The sequence below is a fragment of the Anomaloglossus baeobatrachus genome, chromosome 8 (assembly GCF_048569485.1).
Source record: "Anomaloglossus baeobatrachus isolate aAnoBae1 chromosome 8, aAnoBae1.hap1, whole genome shotgun sequence".
Taxonomy (NCBI): domain Eukaryota; kingdom Metazoa; phylum Chordata; class Amphibia; order Anura; family Aromobatidae; genus Anomaloglossus; species Anomaloglossus baeobatrachus.
The window spans coordinates 248,426,367-248,446,596 of NC_134360.1; the positions used below are offsets into that span (position 1 = coordinate 248,426,367).

The 20,230-nt window shown below is 50.7% G+C and overlaps 1 protein-coding gene across 1 annotated transcript in view; it reads right to left on the reverse strand.

Annotated features, from left to right (window-relative positions):
* STIL (STIL centriolar assembly protein) overlaps positions 1-20,230 on the reverse strand; it is a 93,170-nt gene that overhangs the window by 9,906 nt on the left and 63,034 nt on the right. The window contains exons 9-10 of the mRNA XM_075322158.1: positions 5,086-6,048; positions 1,797-1,995 (exon numbers count right to left, since the gene is read on the reverse strand). Of these exons, the coding sequence (XP_075178273.1) occupies positions 1,797-1,995; positions 5,086-6,048 (1,162 nt within the window). The remainder of the gene's footprint in view (positions 1-1,796; positions 1,996-5,085; positions 6,049-20,230) is intronic.

Consider the following 20,230-nt stretch of genomic DNA (forward strand, 5'->3'; position numbering starts at 1 on the left):
GTAACTAGTGATGAGCGGGCACTACCATGCTCGGGTGCTCAGTACTGGTAACTAGTGATGAGCGGGCACTACCATGCTCGGGTGCTTAGTACTGGTAACTAGTGATGAGCGGGCACTACCATGCTCAGGTGCTCAGTACTGGTAACTAGTGATGAGCGGGCACTACTATGCTCGGGTGCTCAGTACTGGTAACTAGTGATGAGCGGGCACTACCATGCTCGGGTGCTCAGTACTGGTAACTAGTGATGAGTGGGCACTACCATGCTCGGGTGCTCTGTACTGGTAACTAGTGATGAGTGGGCACTACCATGCTCGGGTGCTCTGTACTGGTAACTAGTGATGAGTGGGCACTACCATGCTCAGGTGCTCTGTACTGGTAACTAGTGATGAGCGGCCACTACCATGCTCGGGTGCTCAGTACTGGTAACTAGTGATGAGCGGGCACTACCATGCTCGGGTGCTCAGTACTGGTAACTAGTGATGAGTGGGCACTACCATGCTCGGGTGCTCAGTACTGGTAACTAGTGATGAGCGGGCACTACCATGCTCGGGTGCTCTGTACTGGTAACTAGTGATGAGCGGGCACTACCATGCTCGGGTGCTTTGTAGTGGTTTGTGGGGTTTTTTTTTATATTAAAATGGGGGAAAAAAAACCAAACAAATTTAACATAGGATCCATTGTAAAATATGCGCTCCTCAATGGGTCTGCACATTCTGCCTTACACTGCCCCCTGCTGGACACTTTGCATTATTTATATCAAAATCTCTAATGCAGCGCAGAGCTTCACAGTAATTTTTCACGCACTTTAACCCCTTCATGACCAATGACAGATCTATCTGTCATGGATCGCGTGAGGTTAATCCCCGCCCCCTGTCGTGGGCAGGTCGCGGCGATCCGCACACATATCAGCTTTTTTTGAACAATAAAAATATACACATACGTGGTATCGCCGCGTTCAGAAATGCATGGTCTATCAAACTGTAAAATCAATTAATCTGTTCAGTAAACGGCGTAGTGGCAAAAAAATTCCAACCGCCAAAATGTTGTTTTTTAGTCGCAAAATGCAATAACAGGTGATCAAAACGTACAATCTGCGCATAAATGCCATTACCATTAGAAACGTGAGCTCGAGACACAAATAATAAGCCATCACTGAGCTATAAATCCCCAAAAATGAGAACGCAACGGGTTTTGGAAAATGGCGCAAAACGTACGCCACTTTTATTGGACAAACTTGTGAATTTTTTTTAACCCATTAGATACAAGTAAACCTGCTCATGTTTGGCGTCTACTAATTCGCACCGACCTCAGGCATCATACCCACACATCAGTTTTACCAGATAGTGAACAGGGTGAATAAAATAACCCAAAAACTATTGTGCGATCACACGTTTTTTTGCAGTTTTTCCGCACTTGCTATTTTCCAGTACACTATATGGTAAAACGTATGGTGTCATTTAAAAGTACAACATGTCCCGCAAAAACCAAGCCCACATATGGCAAGATTGACGGAAAAATAAAAAAAAGTTACGGCTCTCGGAAAAAGGGGAGCAAAAAAAAGAAACCAACGCAAAAACGGTAACCGCTCTGGGGCTGAAGGGGTTAATATACTACACCAAATTCTAACACATCAAAAAATGTAGTAAAATATATTCAGAAATATTGAGAGAGTTGTGAATTACTGGAGAACCCGAGGATTATCAGTAAAGTGTACGGCACCGGTTGGATTGTGATATTTCATGTCCTGCAATGTGTAACAATAATAGAAATATGGCAAAACGTGTATAGACGGTACCTGTGCCCACGGCTACGCTGACGCTGGCTTTTCTCAAGGGCTCGGCCTCTTCTGTTTCGGTGGCTACTGATTCAGCCACTTTCAGAGTGGAAGACGTGGTCTGGGGAGACGTGGTCTGGGGAGACGTGGTCTGGGGAGACGTGGTCTGGGGAGACGTGGCCTCCTTCGAATTACTTTGGGCTTCTAACAAGCGCTGAATCTGCGGATTGGACAGATATACAACCTTACAGATCAGACAACGAGCATTAAAACTAGAGATGGAAGTAAAGAAGAAATCAGAACCCCTCCTCCCCCCAGGGCAGGCTCTACAGATGATTCTTAAAACAGTAAATCATGCACAGAACAAAGGGTTAATCTCTCTGATCTGCTCCATTTTGGAATGGGGGGGAGGAATTAGGTCTAGCAAAGTTGGTGAGGCTGTAAGTTTAGGTTAAGCTGCAGAGAGGGCGGAGGGCGGTGATGGTCCTGCTGCAGAGAGGACAGAGGGCGGTGAAGGTCCTGCTGCAGAGAGGACGGAGGGCGGTGAAAGGTCCTGCTGCAGAGAGGACAGAGGGCGGTGAAGGTCCTGCTGCAGAGAGGACAGAGGGCGGTGAAGGTCCTGCTGCAGAGAGGACAGAGGGCGGTGAAGGTCCTGCTGCAGAGAGGACAGAGGGCGGTGAAGGTCCTGCTGCAGAGAGGACAGAGGGCGGTGAAGGTCCTGCTGCAGAGAGGACAGAGGGCGGTGAAGGTCCTGCTGCAGAGAGGACAGAGGGCGGTGAAGGTCCTGCTGCAGAGAGGACAGAGGGCGGTGGAAGGTCCTGCTGCAGAGAGGACAGAGGGCGGTGGAAGGTCCTGCTGCAGAGAGGACAGAGGGCGGTGAAAGGTCCTGCTGCAGAGAGGACGGAGGGCGGTGAAAGGTCCTGCTGCAGAGAGGACAGAGGGCGGTGGAAGGTCCTGCTGCAGAGAGGACAGAGGGCGGTGGAAGGTCCTGCTGCAGAGAGGACAGAGGGCGGTGAAAGGTCCTGCTGCAGAGAGGACGGAGGGCGGTGAAAGGTCCTGCTGCAGAGAGGACAGAGGGCGGTGGAAGGTCCTGCTGCAGAGAGGACAGAGGGCGGTGGAAGGTCCTGCTGCAGAGAGGACAGAGGGCGGTGGAAGGTCCTGCTGCAGAGAGGACAGAGGGCGGTGGAAGGTCCTGCTGCAGAGAGGACAGAGGGCGGTGGAAGGTCCTGCTGCAGAGAGGACAGAGGGCGGTGAAAGGTCCTGCTGCAGAGAGGACGGTGAAAGGTCCTGCTGCAGAGGACGGAGGGCGGTGGAAGGTCCTGCTGCAGAGGATGGAGGGCGGTGAAAGGTCCTGCTGCAGAGAGGACGGTGAAAGGTCCTGCTGCAGAGGACGGAGGGCGGTGGAAGGTCCTGCTGCAGAGGACGGAGGGCGGTGGAAGGTCCTGCTGCAGAGAGGACGGAGGGCGGTGGAAGGTCCTGCTGCAGAGAGGACGGAGAGCGGTGAAGGTCCTGCTGCAGAGAGGACGGAGAGCGGTGAAGGTCCTGCTGCAGAGAGGACGGAGGGCGGTGAAGGTCCTGCTGCAGAGAGGACGGAGGGCGGTGAAGGTCCTGCTGCAGAGAGGACGGAGGGCGGTGAAGGTCCTGCTGCAGAGAGGACGGAGGGCGGTGAAGGTCCTGCTGCAGAGAGGACAGATGGCGGTGAAGGTCCTGCTGCAGAGAGGACGGAGGGCGGTGAAGGTCCTGCTGCAGAGAGGACGGAGGGCGGTGAAGGTCCTGCTGCAGAGAGGACGGAGAGCGGTGAAGGTCCTGCTGCAGAGAGGACGGAGGGCGGTGAAGGTCCTGCTGCAGAGAGGACAGAGGGCGGTGAAGGTCCTGCTGCAGAGAGGACAGAGGGCGGTGAAGGTCCTGCTGCAGAGAGGACGGAGGGCGGTGAAGGTCCTGCTGCAGAGAGGACGGTGAAGGTCCTGCTGCAGAGAGGACGGAGGGCGGTGAAGGTCCTGCTGCAGAGAGGACGGAGGGCGGTGAAGGTCCTGCTGCCGAGAGGACGGAGGGCGGTGAAGGTCCTGCTTCAGAGAGGACAAAGGGCGGTGAAGGTCCTGCTGCAGAGAGGACGGAGGGCGGTGAAGGTCCTGCTGCAGAGAGGGCGGTGAAGGTCCTGCTGCAGAGAGGACGGAGGGCGGTGAAGGTCCTGCTGCAGAGAGGACGGAGGGCGGTGAAGGTCCTGCTGCAGAGAGGACGGAGGGCGGTGGAAGGTCCTGCTGCAGAGAGGACGGAGGGCGGTGGAAGGTCCTGCTGCAGAGAGGACGGAGGGCGGTGAAGGTCCTGCTGCAGAGAGGACGGAGGGCGGTGAAGGTCCTGCTGCAGAGAGGGCGGTGAAGGTCCTGCTGCAGAGAGGACGGAGGGCGGTGAAGGTCCTGCTGCAGAGAGGACGGAGGGCGGTGAAGGTCCTGCTGCAGAGAGGACGGAGGGCGGTGAAGGTCCTGCTACAGGCAGTTATCTTATGGCCACACACACGACAGGAGAAGCTTTTCTGCAGTGAGGACACGTTGGATACATATGTGACAAGAGGCTAGTGACTGGCTGCAGCGGTCATCCATCATTAAATTATTATTCTCATTACTGTATATTAAATGAGTAAAATTGTGAAAACAAACAACTTTGCAATTTACTTGTCATTAAAAATCCTCTTGGTTTTCAAGAACAGAAGGCTTTTTCATTTTGTTTCCGGCTTGTTGCCTCGGTTACCGGCCAGAGCTGCGGTCTATCAGTGGTGGCCGGGCACCTAGGTAAGGAGTGCAGCACTTAAAGGGGTTTTCCCCACGAACAAAGTACATTTTCAGTAGATCTTGGAATAATAATAATAAATTTCCACAATTGGATGTGTTTAAATAAAGTGTCTCTGTGCGGAGACAAATCTGATATATGTGTCCCTGCTGTGTACTGTGTAATGGCCGTGTCTGACCGTACAGGGACATGGTTTGATCATAGCACAGCTCCTCGGCAGAAGAGGATGTAAGTGTATACAGACATTTCAGCAGGGGATCATAGAGGATTCTTTGGAGGTAAAATATTTAAAATTAAAAGAAAAAAAAAAAGAAAAATGTTTTGCCTCACAGAAAGAATCAGCTGTGATCCCGTGCTGTCACGTCTGGATACATTTTTCTACCCAGAAGATGTGGTATGATCAGACTACGTCCCAGTATGGTCAGACACAGCCATTACACAGTACTTAAAATTTATCATAATCCCTGAGAAACCTTTTAAAATCCAGTGAGATATTTCCTAGGAGGTAAAATCTGAGCCAACTAACCTGAGCTTGCAGCATTTTCAGCTGCCGGTCCTGTTCGGCTAGTAGCCGGTAGGCTTCTGCAGACAATCCCAATGTTGCGGCCATTGCTGTGGGTGCGCCGTGCTGGCAGGAATGGGGGCTGCACACATTCATTAGTGCAGAGTCCCGCCGGCTCGGTGACATCACGCCCTCTAGGGGTGACGGGCAGCCTCCTGCCCTGGAGGAGCCTTTTTGGCAATTGTTGGCACACGCGGCATTGCAGCATACAGTCGGACAGCTCATGTTCGGATATGCGGGAGAATCCGATGAGGTTTCGATGCCACAATGGTTCATGTAAGCGCCCATCACCGGCCAAGCACTTGCAGGGTGGCACTGGGTTGGGGCAATATTATGGCAGCAGTTGCACACATTGCTCGGGTGGCCAGGAGCATAGCCCGCAGTTTGCTTGGGCACGTCGGCAAGTTTTCTTGGTGGAAGAGGAAAAGTCCCATTGTGGGTTGGAGATTGCGTGGAAAAGGGAGCAGGGGGCATGACGGGCGGCTCCGGGCACGATCCATTACTGAGACAGCTGAGATCCAGGGCGGCTGCACCTCGGACCTGATGAACCGACGTGTCAGGAGAAGAGCCTGTACGAGGAGTGGACAGCGAGGACGAGGACGAGGAGCACGCAGAACGTCTTCTCGCCGGCCCCTGGCCGCTCTGATGAGGGCTTCCTGGATCTGCAGACGCTGGCCGCACTTTTGATGGTTTTGGTGCTTGGCTCTTTGCGTTTTTATAGGGCAGGAGTGATTGTTTTGTAGAGTTTTCCTTCCCATGTGGGTTGTTATTTGGACACGATGCACTCGGGACCTGACTGAGTGTTTTTGGTGTGGAGGACAATGGTGGGACCTTCTTACTACGGCTCTGCGGAGCCCCAGATCTAGGCTCTACAACACTCCCAAATACCAAAGACAGCTCCGGCACGCACGGGTGGATCTTAGTCGCCTGTAACGAGAATATACAAATGTTTAACATACGCCGCATACAACGGAAACCAAAATATCATTTATGTGCAACTATCTGCAAACTAAAACAAAATGCTTCTGAGTGAACCTCGGCCTCACAAAAGCAAATGCACCGAATATAGAGGACTGTGCTCACATATGCGTTAGTATAGAAATGCAAAGCGCAAATAGTAAGAAAGCCGCACAGACAGCGAGCATGTAGCACGCCGGATACTGCACAGATAACGCCATGTAGCGAGGAACGAGAAAATACGGGAAATAATGCAAACACCAGCACCACCTAGTGGTAAGAAAGACACAGGCTGTCATTTAAAGGGAAGCAAACATCAGCAGGTTCCTATATAAACAACCTCTACTCAAAGAAGGGAATTTTGTTTACTTACCGTAAATTCCTTTTCTTCTAGCTCCAATTGGGAGACCCAGACAATTGGGTGTATAGCTATTGCCTCTGGAGGCCACACAAAGTATTACACTTAAAAGTGTAAGGCCCCTCCCCTTCTGGCTATACACCCCCAGTGGGATCACTGGCTCACCAGTTTTAGTGCCAAAGCAAGAAGGAGGAAAGCCAATAACTGGTTTAAAGACCAATTCAATCCGAGGAAACATCGGAGAACTGAACCATACCACATGAACAACATGTGTACCCGAAAAAACAGAAAAACCCCGAGAAAACAGGGCGGGTGCTGGGTCTCCCAATTGGAGCTAGAAGAAAAGGAATTTACGGTAAGTAAACAAAATTCCCTTCTTCTTTGTCGCTCCATTGGGAGACCCAGACAATTGGGATGTCCAAAAGCAATCCCTGGGTGGGTAAAAGAATACCTCATGATAGGGCCGTCAAACGGCCCTCTCCTACAGGTGGCCAACCGCCGCCTGAATGACTTATCTACCTAGGCTGGCGTCTGCCGAAGCGTAGGTATGCATCTGATAATGCTTGGTAAAAGTAAGTAGACTCGACCAGGTGGGTGCCTGACACACCTGCTGAGCCGTAGCCTGGTGCCGTAATGCCCAGGATGCACCCACGGCTCTGGTAGAATGGGCCTTCGGCCTTGAGAGAACCAGAAGCCCAGTAGAACTGTAGGTTTCAAGAATTGGTTCCTCGAGCCCCCGAGCAAGGGTGGATCTGGAAGCTTGCGACTGTTTACGCCGACCAGCGACAAGGACAAAGAGTGCATCCGGGTGGCGCAGGAGCGCCATGCGGGAAGTAGAACCTGAGTGCTCTCACCAGAACCAACAGATTGCAAATCTTTCTGAAATTGATGGACTGGACGAGGACACAAAGAAGGTGAGGTGATATCCTGATTGATATGAAAATGGGATACCACCTTAGGGAGAAATTCCGGAACCGGACGCAGAACTACCCTGTCCTGGTGAAGGACCAGGAAGGGAGTTTGTATGAGAGCGTTGCTAGCTCGGAAACTCTCCTAAGAGACGAGACCGTTACTAGAAGGCCACTTCCCGTGAAAAACGGGAAGGGAGACATCCTTCAAAGGCTCGAAAGGCGGCATCTGGAGAGCAATTAGAACCTTGTTCAGATCTCAGGGCTCTAACGGCCGCTTGTACGGAGTGCTGAGAAGACAAACTCCCCGTAGGAACGTGCGTACCTGAGGAAGTCGTCGTTTCTGAAAAAATACAGATAGCGCTGAGACTTGTCCCTAAAGGGAACTGAGCGACAACCCATTTTCCTACCTAGATTGCAGGAAGGAAGGAAACATAGACGATGCAACCGGCCAGGGAGAAACACCCTGCGCCGAGCACCGAGATAAGAACATCTTCCACGTCCTGTGGTCAATCTTGGCGGACGTTGGTATGCTAGCCTGTCTCATGGTGGCAACCACGTCCTGAGGTAATCCTGACGACACTAGGTTCCAGGACTCAATGCCACACCATCCGGTTGAGGGCCGTAGAATTCAAATGGAAGAATGGCCCTTGAGACAGCCAGTCTGATTGGTCTGGTAGTGCCCCCGGTTAGCCTACCGTGAGGCACCACAGAACCGAGTACCACAACATCCTCGGCCAATTTGAAGCGACGAGGATGGCGCGGCCGCAGTCGGTCTTGATCTAGCGCAGTACTCTGGGCAACAATGCCAGAGGTGGCACCTAAGGTAGCTGGAACTGCGACCAATGCTGAACTAAGGCGTTTGCCGCCAGAGCTCGATGATTGTGAAACCGTGCCATGAAGCTGGCACATTGTTGTTGTGCCGTGACGCCATTAGATCGACGTCCGGCCTCTGTCAGCGGCGCCAGATCTCCTGAAACCCGTCCGGGTGAGGAGACCATACTCTTTCGGCCACACCTCAGCGACTTAGGAAGTCAGCTTCCTAGTTTCCACACTTGGGATGTGAATTGTGGATATGGTGGATGCCGTGTCTTCCACCCACATCAGAACCTGCCGGACTTCCTGGAAGGCTTGCCGGTTGCGCGTTCTTCCTTGGTGGTTGATGTATGCCACCGCTGTGGAGCTGTCCGACTGAAGTCGGATATGCTTGCTTTCCAGCCGCTGTTGGAAGGATTGTAGGGCAAGATACACTGCTCTGTGTTCAAGAACATTGATCTGAAGAGTGGACTCTTGCTGAGTCCACGTACCCTGAGCGCTGTAGTGGAGAAAAACTGCTCCCCACCCTGATAGACTCGCGTCTGTCGTAACTATCGCCCAGGACGGGGATAGGAAGGACCTTCTTTTTGACCAAGAGGTGAGAAGAAGCCACCACCGTAGAGATTCCTTGGCCGCCTGAGAAAGAACGACGACTCTGTTGAGGGACGTCGACTCCTCGTCCCATTGGCGGAGAATGTCCCATTGTAGTGGACGCAGTAAAACTGCGCGAAAGGAACTGCCTCCATTGCTACCATCTTACGTAGGAAGTGCATGAGGCGTCTCAATGTGTGCGACTGGTTCTTAAAGAAGAGCTTGCAGCCCGTAGTGAATGCTGTTTGTCTAGCGGCAGCTTCACTATCGCTGAGAGAGTAAGAAACTCTATGCCTAGATATGTTATCGATAGGGTCGGGGTCGGATCTGACTTTAAAAAGTTGATGATCCACCCAAAACTCTAGAGAGTCTCCAGCGCAACGTTCGGGCAGTGTTGGCATGTTTCCTAAGAGAGTGCCTTGACAAGTAGATCGTCTAAATACGGGACCACAGAGTGACCCTGAGAGTGCAGGACTGTGACTACTGCTGCCCTGACCTTGGCGAAGACCAGTTGGACTGTCGCTAGCCGGAAGGTAGAGCTACGAACAGAGGGTGTTCGTCTCCTAAAACGAAGCGTAGAAACGCTAGTGCTCTGGATCAATCGGCACGTGTGGATAAGCATCCTTGATGCCTAATGATGCTAGGAAATATCCTTGGGACCTTGAGGCGATGACATGGCGGAGGGATTCCATCCGGAACCGCCTGGTGTCCACGAGCTTGCTGAGCATTTTTAGATCCAGAACGGGACGGAACGGCCCGTTGTTATAGGTACCGCAAAGAATTTGGGGTAAAAACCGTGACCTTGTTCCTGAAGAGGAACGGGGGTCATCACTCTTTCTGCCTATAGAGTGCACCCTGTTTGCAGAAGAGCAGCGGCCCGGCCGGGAGGTGGAGAAATTCTGAAGAATCGAGTTGGAGGACGAGAAGTGAGCTCTATCCTGTACCCGTGAGACAGAATGTCTCACACTCAATGGTCATTGACCTATGGCAGCTAAATATCGCCAAGGCGGGAGAGCCTGCTACCGACCGAGGCCGCAAGTCATGAGGAAGCCGCCATGGAAGCGGGTTTTCAGACTGTCGCTTTTTTGGGCGAGACTGAGCCCGCTAAGAATCTTAGCTCCTCTGATCCTTTTGAGTCCACATTGGACGAGGAAAAATGGGACCTGCCCGAGCCTCGAAAAGGCCGAAAACCCCGACTGCCTCTTGCTCTGTTGGGGTTTGTTGTGTCCGGGCTGAGGAAAGGATGAATCCTTACCCCTGGACTGTTTGATGGTTACATCCAACGCTCACCAAACAGTCGGTCAGCAGAAAAAGGCAACTGGTTAGGCAACCTTTTTTGGAAGCAGAATCTGCCTTCCATTCACTTAACGAGCAGACCAGGCTCTGCTTAAAAACACGGAGTAGCGGAGGCTACCGCCGCACGGTTCGCAGAGTCCAGGACAACCTGAATCGCGTAAGAAACAAATGCAGACATTTGAGATGTTAAGGATGCCACCTGCGGCACAGATGTACGTGTAACCGTGTCAATCTGTGTAAGACAAGCTGAAATAGCTTGGAGTGCCCCAAGGGAGAGAATGCCGGAGCCAACGGTGCGCCGACAGCCTCATAGATGGCTTTCGACCAGAGATCCATCTGTCTGTCAGTGGCATCTTTGAGTTTGCAGTTCCATCTCCCACTGCAACTATGGATCTAGCTACAAGCCTGGAGATTGGAGGATGCCGCTCGGGACATTGGGTCCAGTCCTTGACCAAGTCAGGGGACAGGGATAACGTGTATCCTAAGCCGTTTGGAGAAGCGCATATCTGGATAAGCGTGGTGTTCCTGGACTGCCTCTCTGAAGGCAGAGTGGTCCAGAAAAATACGTGAAGCTGACTCCTCCACTGGAGGAGCTGTGAGAAATAACCCACATTCTATAGATGGACGCTATAAGATTATTTACTATGGCGTCACAATCAGGTGTATCCAGATTGAGAGCGGTCTCAGGATCAGAATCCTGAGCCGCTACTTCCGCCTCATTACACAGCGAGTCCTTCTGCTAGGACCCTGATGAAACCGAGGGCCGCTCATAGTGAGTCTGGGACTGACGTCCGTGCAGAGCCGTGACTCTGGGATGCGTGTGACATTCCCGGAGCTGTTAGTTATTCACACTGAGGGGGGCCATGGATCAATGATTCAACAGTGCCCATATTGTGAGAGACATGTCCGGACTGCTAGGCTTCTAGTATCATAGCCATAGTCTCAGAAAAACTGTCAGTAAATACTGCAGACACCGTCCTCATCCCCTGGCCATTAGTGCATACAATGGGAGTCTATGTACCTGCCGGCCGTATAGCCGTACATGCTGTACCAGCTGTATAGAAAAACATGTGGTTCTGCACCTTTGTTTTACACAGAGAATATGCTGATAACTCCTCCGCATAATCCAGGAGGGTATATACAACGTGCGACCAAACAGTGCAATGTATATAGTACAAGCATATCTATAAGTGCACTTCTGCACTAGTGGGGTTAGCACCACAGGTGCTGCTTAACGCCTGTTACAGCGATTGTGTGACTATCAGAATGCCAGGGTCTTCCACACTTGTCTCTGTATCGTACAGAAACTGACACTAATGGCTGCCGGTGTCCTTGTAGAGAAGGAAGCCGTGGGCGTGCCTGAGAAAGTGCGGGAATCCGGATTCACAGTGCACACAGTGAGAGGGGTGGAGTATGCAAAACATACTCCAGCTCTCAGCTCTGCTCTATGCAGCGTCACGCCCCTACCCTGACTGTCAGGGCTGTGGGCGGTAACGAAGGGAGACTAGGCCCAGAAGCCGGGGACTCGAGTTAACAGCGCGGCCGCCGTAAAAGCGCGGGCCGCGCTGAAGTCCCCGGCGCACCACAAGTGCCAGCCGCGCCGCAGTTCCAGCGGCCGGCGCGACTGATTCATAGAAGTGGCCAGCGTCCCGCCCCTCTCCTGACTGGCAGGTCTGGGGGCGGGAACGAACGGAAGCAGGCCGCAAAAGCCGGGGACTCTAGTTATCAGCGCGGCCGCCGTAAAAGCGCGGGCCGCGCTGAAGTCCCCGGCGCACCACAAGTGCCAGCCGCGCCGCTGCCAGCGGCCGGCGCGACCGATTCCTGGAAGTGGCCAGCGTCCCGCCCCTCTCCTGACTGGCAGGTCTGGGGGCGGGAACGAACGGAAGCAGGCCGCAAAAGCCGGGGACTCTAGTTATCAGCGCGGCCGCCGTAAAAGCGCAGGCCGCGCTGAAGTCCCCGGCGCACTACAAGTGCCAGCCGCGCCGCAGTCCCAGCGGCCGGCGCGACCAATTCCCATAAGTGAGCCTGCTTCAGCAAAGCTGAATGAGGCCATGGCACAGGCGCCGCAGCGCTGATGTCCCCCGGCGCACTACAACACCCAGCATGCTGCGGTGTGAGCGCCAAATGCACGGGGACACAGAGTACCTTGAGGAAGCAGGGCCATGTCCCTGATGTACTCCGCTCCATCCAGCATCTTCTCCAGGGGCTGTAGATGGAGCACGGTCTCAGTGCCTGGAGACCGGTAAATCCCACTTCACCCAGAGCCCTGTAAAAAGGGATGGGGAAGGAATCAGCATGTGGGCTCCTGCCGCCGTACCCGCAATGGGTACCTCAACCTTACAAACACCTCCGACATACAGTGGGGTGAGAAGGGAGCATGCTGGGGACACTATATGTGTCCTCTTTTCTTCCATCCGACATAGTCAGCAGCTGCTGCTGACTAAAAAGTGGAGCTATGCGTGGATGTGTTGCCTCCTGCGCACAAAGCACAAAACTGGTGAGCCAGTGATCCCACTGGGGGTGTATAGCCAGAAGGGGAGGGGCCTTACACTTTTAAGTGTAATACTTTGTGTGGCCTCCAGAGGCAATAGCTATACACCCAATTGTCTGGGTCTCCCAATGGAGCGACAAAGAAATATTGTGTTTTGCAAAGTGTGCACAGTACCAACATTCCAAACTGTACTATTGAAAAATGAGATTTTTGGCAAAAAATTGCAATTTTTCGAGCTACCTCGCCACGTCACGGCAAATCTCTTGAGGCAGTCCTACACTACAATATTTTTATTTAAAGTGTGCCATGCGGCCTCACATATGCAAAAATAGGACTGCACAGCACCAGCCTTGTCCACAGGCTATATATACTAAGCAGCATGTGCCTGGGCCTATCCCGCCCACAACCATGAATTAGTCATGGAGACGAGACTGAAAAGCACCAGGTACGTGCTGTGCAGTCCTATTTTTGCATATGGGTCATTCCATGTCAAGTGGACCAGTGGTCCCCACTCGACCTTCTCCGATTTTGCTGAAAATTTATAAGGATGTACATGTATGTTTGAAAAGAGGTTCTGTAAATGTTGAGGGCCAGATCTCAAATACATTGGGCACTGTTGACCTTTCACTGGAGGCCCCCCCCCCCAAGCCTGCGGCTTCAGCTAAGAGGATTGTGCAAACTTTGGCACATAGCCATTAGAGTTCTATACTGGCTATGATGCTGAAATTTGGCATACTAGCTTAACTTTTGCTGCTAAACACGATAAAATTATTACCGGCTATGACAAAACAATATTTCGGCCGCAATTTTGTGTCAAAGTAGCTTGTAAAACGCCTCGCATAAAATTTATGCCAAACTTTGCCCATATATAACTCAAGACCAAAAACCAATAGGAACTGGTGCTTTACCCTGTACACCAAACATCCACATGACTTTGCATTGCTGCAATATCACGGTCAAAGCATATGTATTTGTGGAAATATTCACACCCACATATGATGAAAAACTTAAAAAACACGAATTTTACCTATTTTTAGGTCAAATTTCTCAAAAAGGGTACCCCTAAAATATATTAATTCTGATATCAGTAGAAAGAGCACATTTTTCTCTACAAGGATCATTGGGGTTTTTTTTGGAGTCTCTCAGTTTAAGAAAAGAAAAATGCCACTGAACATGGTGTTATGTATGCACGTAATGCATTGATTTAGTGTTTGATTTTCAGATTCTTATCACACGTTACAGAGTTGTGTTGTTGCTAGCAATGTCTATTATAATCAAAAACCTATAAACTTTTTTATTTATGAAAAGTTATTGACTAATAAATAATAACTAATCAGTGATTGCTCACGACATGACACAGTTGCAGTCCACACTTTCTTAACAGTAATTGTGGAGTATCTCAAGACTCATCTATGGGATTCATCATATCCACTACTTCAGTGATGGATCTGCAGCCCAGTACAAACATTTCAAAAATTTTCTCAACTTGTGCCACCACAATGCTGATTTCAATATCAGCGCTGAATGGAATTTTTTTGGTACCAGTCATGGAAAGTCGCCCTGTGATGGGATTGGAGGGACAGCAAAGAGGTTGGCAGCTCGTGCCAGTCTTCAACGCCCAACTGAAAACCAAATACTGACCCCGGTGGATTTATTCAACTTTTGCAACGAGCAACTGCATGGAATCAAGTTTTTTTTTGGTCCAAAAGAAAAAAATTGACGAAATACTGGTAGTTCAAGAGGAAAGGTTCAAAGATGGACATACAATTGCTGGAACAAGAGAAAATCAATTACCATAAAAACCCTCTTTAAAACTTAACATTTAATATTGATATTAAAAGGTACATTACCACATTATGTGATTAAAGTGAAATAGTGCACAGAAGAGAGAGGGAAATAAAATCCCTACAATGTCCGCTCCCTCCTGTGTACTACCTAACCGTGGAGGTTGGCACCCTAAAGATACGTAGTGGCGCCCCCACTCCTCGACGGCTGTCCCTGCTAATGACCCTATGAGCTCCTAGCCAAAAGATAAAGTGCAGTGCATGTGTATAAAGTGCAGTGCAAAAAAAAAAATAAAAATATTATATATATATATATATATATATATATATATATATATATATATATATATATATATATATATATATATATATATATATATATATATATATATATATATATATATATATATTATATTATATTATATTATATTATAGTGATACTGTGCCAAAATAGAGCTCATAAACCACCTCAAATGATAAGAGGCCGCAATCCTATCTCAATGAGAAACTCAATAATAGCAGGGACATATAAACTTAGCTTAAGGCTATGTGTCCACGGTAGAATGTACCTGCGGATTTTTCTGCATGAAAATCCGCGACTTTCGCGGCAAATCCGCACCCGCGGATTTGCCGCGGATTTTGATGCGGATTTTTTTTTTTTCCCCATTCTATACCCAAAATCCGCACCAAATCTGCAACAAACAATTGACATGCTGCAGATTTTTCCGGATCAAAATCCGCGGCAAATCCGCAGCGGAAAAATCCGCAGCATGGACACAGCATTTCCAAAATGCCATTGAAATGGCTTGGAAGTGCCGCTGCTGCAGATTTTCGGGAAATCCGCGGCAAATCCGCGGCAAAATCCGCGGTAAATCCGCAGCGTGGGCACATAGCCTAATGCTGCCTCAACGCGTTTCCCCATCTCATGGTTCATCAGGAGGCCGATATCCATATGCTGTGGTATGATAAGCCTGTGGCAGTAAGCGTGCTGCCAGATTCACATGATGCTAAGGGGCCACCAGGTGGTCAATTAACCTTATAACCCCTCAGGGGTCCGCCAATCCAGGTACTGACCAATAAACTAAAGAGTTACCTTAATTATTGTCAGAAAAAGGCCCGTTCCCACTCCTCCACATGTCCTAGCGATGGTGCCCGCGTTCACTTCTGCGTTCCACGGTGGAACGCACGCGTGTACCGCCCCCATACACGTGGGGCCGCGTCAATGCGTGCGCTCCAAGGGGCGGATACCAGGACGCACACAGGCACAGCCACCACTATAGTGTGTGGATACACTAGCGGTGCCCATGTTCACTTCCGCGTTCCAAGGTGGAACAAGAGAAAATCACCAGTTTGTGCCAATTGATGACAAAAAGATTGGCATTTCAAGGGTGTGAAATGACCCATCATCTTTCATTGCCCATGTAGATAGATCTGTCAGATCAGAAATGCCTTTTGTGCCAATTGCAAACCTCCAGCCAGGGCAATACATTGCCTGCATTTACGATAGGAACTGGTGGAATGGATTGCATTAATAAATGTTATGCATCCTCATGGAGCAGCTTCTGTCACTGGCCTGTGGGAAATGCTACATGCTGGATTCCCGAGCAGTCGATCATTGCAATAATTCCAGCACCAGCTGCAGCAGCAATGGGCCGACAATACAGCTTCTCTGAACCCATTATGTTGCAAATTCAGCAACAATTCCAGACCACTTAGATTGAACATTATGGCTTGGGAGCCAACAAAAGAAACCCAATATTAGGCTTGGGATCCTAGGCAAAGACCCCCACCCTCAAGCTTCGGAACCTGCGATAAAGAGACCGCCCGCGACTTGCCTTGCACGGCTATCGGCCATGGCTCCTAGGCGATGGGGCTGCCAATTCTCAAAAGCCAGCATTATTACAATTCTTAATAGGATTATAATACCAATTCTTAGGGAATTGGTTGTGGTATAACCACCATGGACCAACGCAAGGGTTTGAATAGTGCAGTTAGCATTCATTGCGTATTAATAAATAACACCATGTTCAGTGGCATTTTTCTTTTCTTAAACTGAGAGACTCCAAAAAAACCCCAATGATCCTTGTAGAGAAAAATGTGCTCTTTCAAATGATAACAGAATTAATATATTTTAGGGGTACCCTTTTTGAGAAATTTGACCTAAAAATAGGTAAAATTCGGGTTTTTTTAAGTTTTTCATCATATGTGGGTGTGAATATTTCCCCAAATACATATGCTTTGACCGTGATATTGCAGCAATGCAAAGTCATGAAGAGGTTTGGTGTACAGGGTAAAGCACCAGTTCCTATTGGTTTTTGGTCTTGAGTTATATATGGGCAAAGTTAGGCATAAATTTTATACGAGGCGTTTTACAAGCTACTTTGACACAAAATTGCGGCCAAAGAAGGGAATTTTGTTACTTACCGTAAATTCCTTTTCTTCTAGCTCCAATTGGGAGACCCAGACGATTGGGTGTATAGCTACTGCCTCCGGAGGCCACACAAAGTATTACACTAAAAAGTGTAAGGCCCCTCCCCTTCTGCATATACACCCCCCGTGGGATCACGGGCTGCTTCAGTTTTAGTGCAAAAGCAAGAAGGAGGAAAGCCAATAACTGGTTAAACAATTCAATCCGAAGGAACATCGGAGAACTGAAACCATTCAACATGAACAACATGTGTACCCGAACAACCAAAAATCCCGAAGGAACAGGGGCGGGTGCTGGGTCTCCCAATTGGAGCTAGAAGAAAAGGAATTTACGGTAAGTAACAAAATTCCCTTCTTCTTCGGCGCTCCATTGGGAGACCCAGACGATTGGGACGTCCAAAAGCAGTCCCTGGGTGGGTAAATTAATACCTCAAGTTTGGACTGTAAAAACAGCCCTTCCCTACATGGAGGCAACCGCCGCCTGCAGGACTCTTCTACTTAGGCTGGCATCCGCCTAAGCGTAGGCATGCACCTGATAACGCTTGGTGAAGGTGTGCAGACTCGCCCAGGTAACCGCCTGGCACACCTGCTGAGCCGTAGCCTGGTGCCGAAATGCCCAGGACGCACCCACGGCTCTGGTAGAATGGGCCTTCAGCCCTGATGGAACCGGAAGCCCAGCAGAACGGTAGGCTTCAAGAATTGGTTCCTTGATCCATCGAGCCAGGGTGGATTTGGAAGCCTGCGACCCTTTGCGCTGACCAGCGACAAGTACAAAGAGTGCATCCGAGCGGCGCAGGGGCGCCGTGCGGGAAATGTAGATACTGAGCGCTCTCATCAGATCCAACAAATGCAAATCCAATTCATATCGATGAACTGGATGAGGACAAAAGGAAGGTAAGGAGATATCCTGACTGAGCTGAAAGGGGGATACCACCTTAGGGAGAAACCCCGGAATCAGGCGCAGCACTACCTTGTCTTGGTGAAACACCAGGAAGGGAGCTTTGGATGACCGCGCTGCTAGCTCGGACACTCTCTGAAGAGACGTGACCGCTACCAAAAAGGCCACTTTCTGTGAAAGTCGAGAAAGTGAAACATCCCTCAGAGGCTCAAAGGGCGGCTCCTGGAGAGCAATTAGTACCCTGTTCAGATCCCATGGGTCTAACGGCCCCTTGTACGGAGGGACAATGTGACAAACCCCCTGCAGGAACGTCCGTACCTGAGGAAGTCGCCCTATGCGCTTCTGAAAGAATACAGACAGCGCTGGGACTCGTCCGTTAAGGGAGCCGAGCGACAAACCTTTTCCCAAACCAGATTGCAGGAAGGAAGGAAAAGTAGGCAATGCAAATGTCCAGGGAGACACTCCCTGAGCAGAGCACTAAGATAAGAATATCTTCCACGTCTTGTGGTAGATCTTGGCAGACGTCGGCTTCCTAGCCAGTCTCATGGTGGCAATGACGTCTTGAGATAATCCTGAAGACGCTAGGATCCAGGACTCAATGGCCACACAGTCAGGTTCAGGGCCGTAGAATTCAGATGGAAAAACGGCCCTTGGGACAGTAAGTCTGGCCGGTCTGGTAGTGCCCACGGTTGGCCGACCGTGAGATGCCCCAGATGCGGGTACCACGACCTCCTCGGCCAGTCTGGGGCGACGAGGATGGCGCGACGGCAATCGGAGCTGATCTTGCGTAGCCCTCTGGGCAACAGTGCCAGAGGGGGAAACACATAGGGTAGCTGGAACTGCGACCAATCCTGAACTAAGGCGCCTGCCGCCAGAGCTCTTTGATCGTGAGACCGCGCCATGAAAATCGGCACTTGTTGTTGTGCCGAGACGCCATTAGGTCGACGTCCGGCCTCCCCCAGCGGCTACAGAGTTCTTGAAACCCGTCCGGGTGCAGAGACCATTCCCTTGCGTCCATGCCCTGGCGACTGAGGAAGTCTGCTTCCCAGTTTTCTACGCCCGGGATGTGAACTGCGGATACGGTGTATGCTCTGTCTTCCACCCACATCAGAATCCGCCGGACTTCCTGGGAGGCTTGCCGACTGCCTGTTCCGCCTTGGTGGTTGATGTATGCCACCGCTGCGAAGTTGTCCGACTGAATCCGGATCTGTTTGCCTTCCAGCCTCTGCTGAAAGGCTTGCAGGGCAAGGTACCCTGCCCAGACTTCCAGAACATTGATCTGAAGGGTGGACTCCTCTGAAGAGAGTCCTTGCCCGTCTGAGAAAGGGGTACGTTCCTGTCTAGGGACGTCGACTTCCCATCCCATTGGCGAAGAATGTCCTATAGAAGTGGACGCAGATGAAACTGCGCGAAAGGGACTGCCTCTGCATGAGGCGTCTTAAGGGGTGTGACTGGCCTTGAAGGAGAGACTGCACCCCCGTCTGTAGTGAACGCTGTATGGCCAGCGGGAGCTGCACCATCGCTGAGAGAGTGTGAAGCTCCATGCCAAGATATGTCAGCGATTGGGTCTGTGACAGATTTAACTTTGAAAAGTTTATGATCCACCCGAAACTCTGGAGAGTCTCCAGCGCCACGTTCAGGCTGTGTTGGCATGCCTCTTGAGAGGGTGCCTTGACAAGTAGATCGTCCAAGTAAGGGATCACAGAGTGACCCTGAGAGTGCAGGACTGCTCCCACTGCTGCCATGAACTTGGTGAAAAGCCGTGGGGCTGTCGCCAGACCGAAGGGCAGGGCTACGAACTGAAGATGCTCGTCTTCAATAACGAATCGTAGCCAACACCGGTGCTCTGGAGCAATCGGTACGTGGAGATAAGTATCCTGATGTCTATTGACGCTAGGAAATCTCCTTGAGACATTGAGGCAATGACGGAGCGGAGGGATTCCATCCGGAACCGCCTGGTTTTCACGTGCTTGTTGAGCAGTTTTAGGTCCAAAACGGAACGGAAAGAGCCGTCGTTTTTTGGTACCACAACCAGATAGGAGTAAAAACCGTATCTTGTTCCTGAGGAGGAACAGGGATTACCACTCCTTCTGCCTGCAGAAGAGCATCGGCTCGGTCGGGAGGTGAGGAAGTTCTGAAGATCTAGTCGGAGGACGAGAACAGAACTCTATCCTGTACACGTGAGACAAAATGTCTCTCACCCACCGGTCTTTGACCTGTGGCAGCTAAATGTCGCCAAAGCGGGAGAGTCTGCCACCGACCGCGGATGCGGAGAGAGAGGGCTGAACGTCATGAGGAAACCGCCTTGGTAGCGGTTCCTCCGGCTGCCTTCCTTGGGCGTGATTGAGCCCACCAGGAATCTGCGCCTCTCTGAGCCTTTTGAGTCCTTTTGGACGAGGACAATTGGGACCTGCCCGAGCCTGGGAAGGACCGAAACCTCGACTGTCCCTTCCTCTGTTGGGTGTTGTTTGATCTGGGCTGGTGTAAGGAAGAGTCCTTACCCTTGGACTGTTTAATGATTTCATCCAATCGCTCACCAAACAGTCTGTCACCAGATAATGGCAAACTGGTTAATCACTTTTT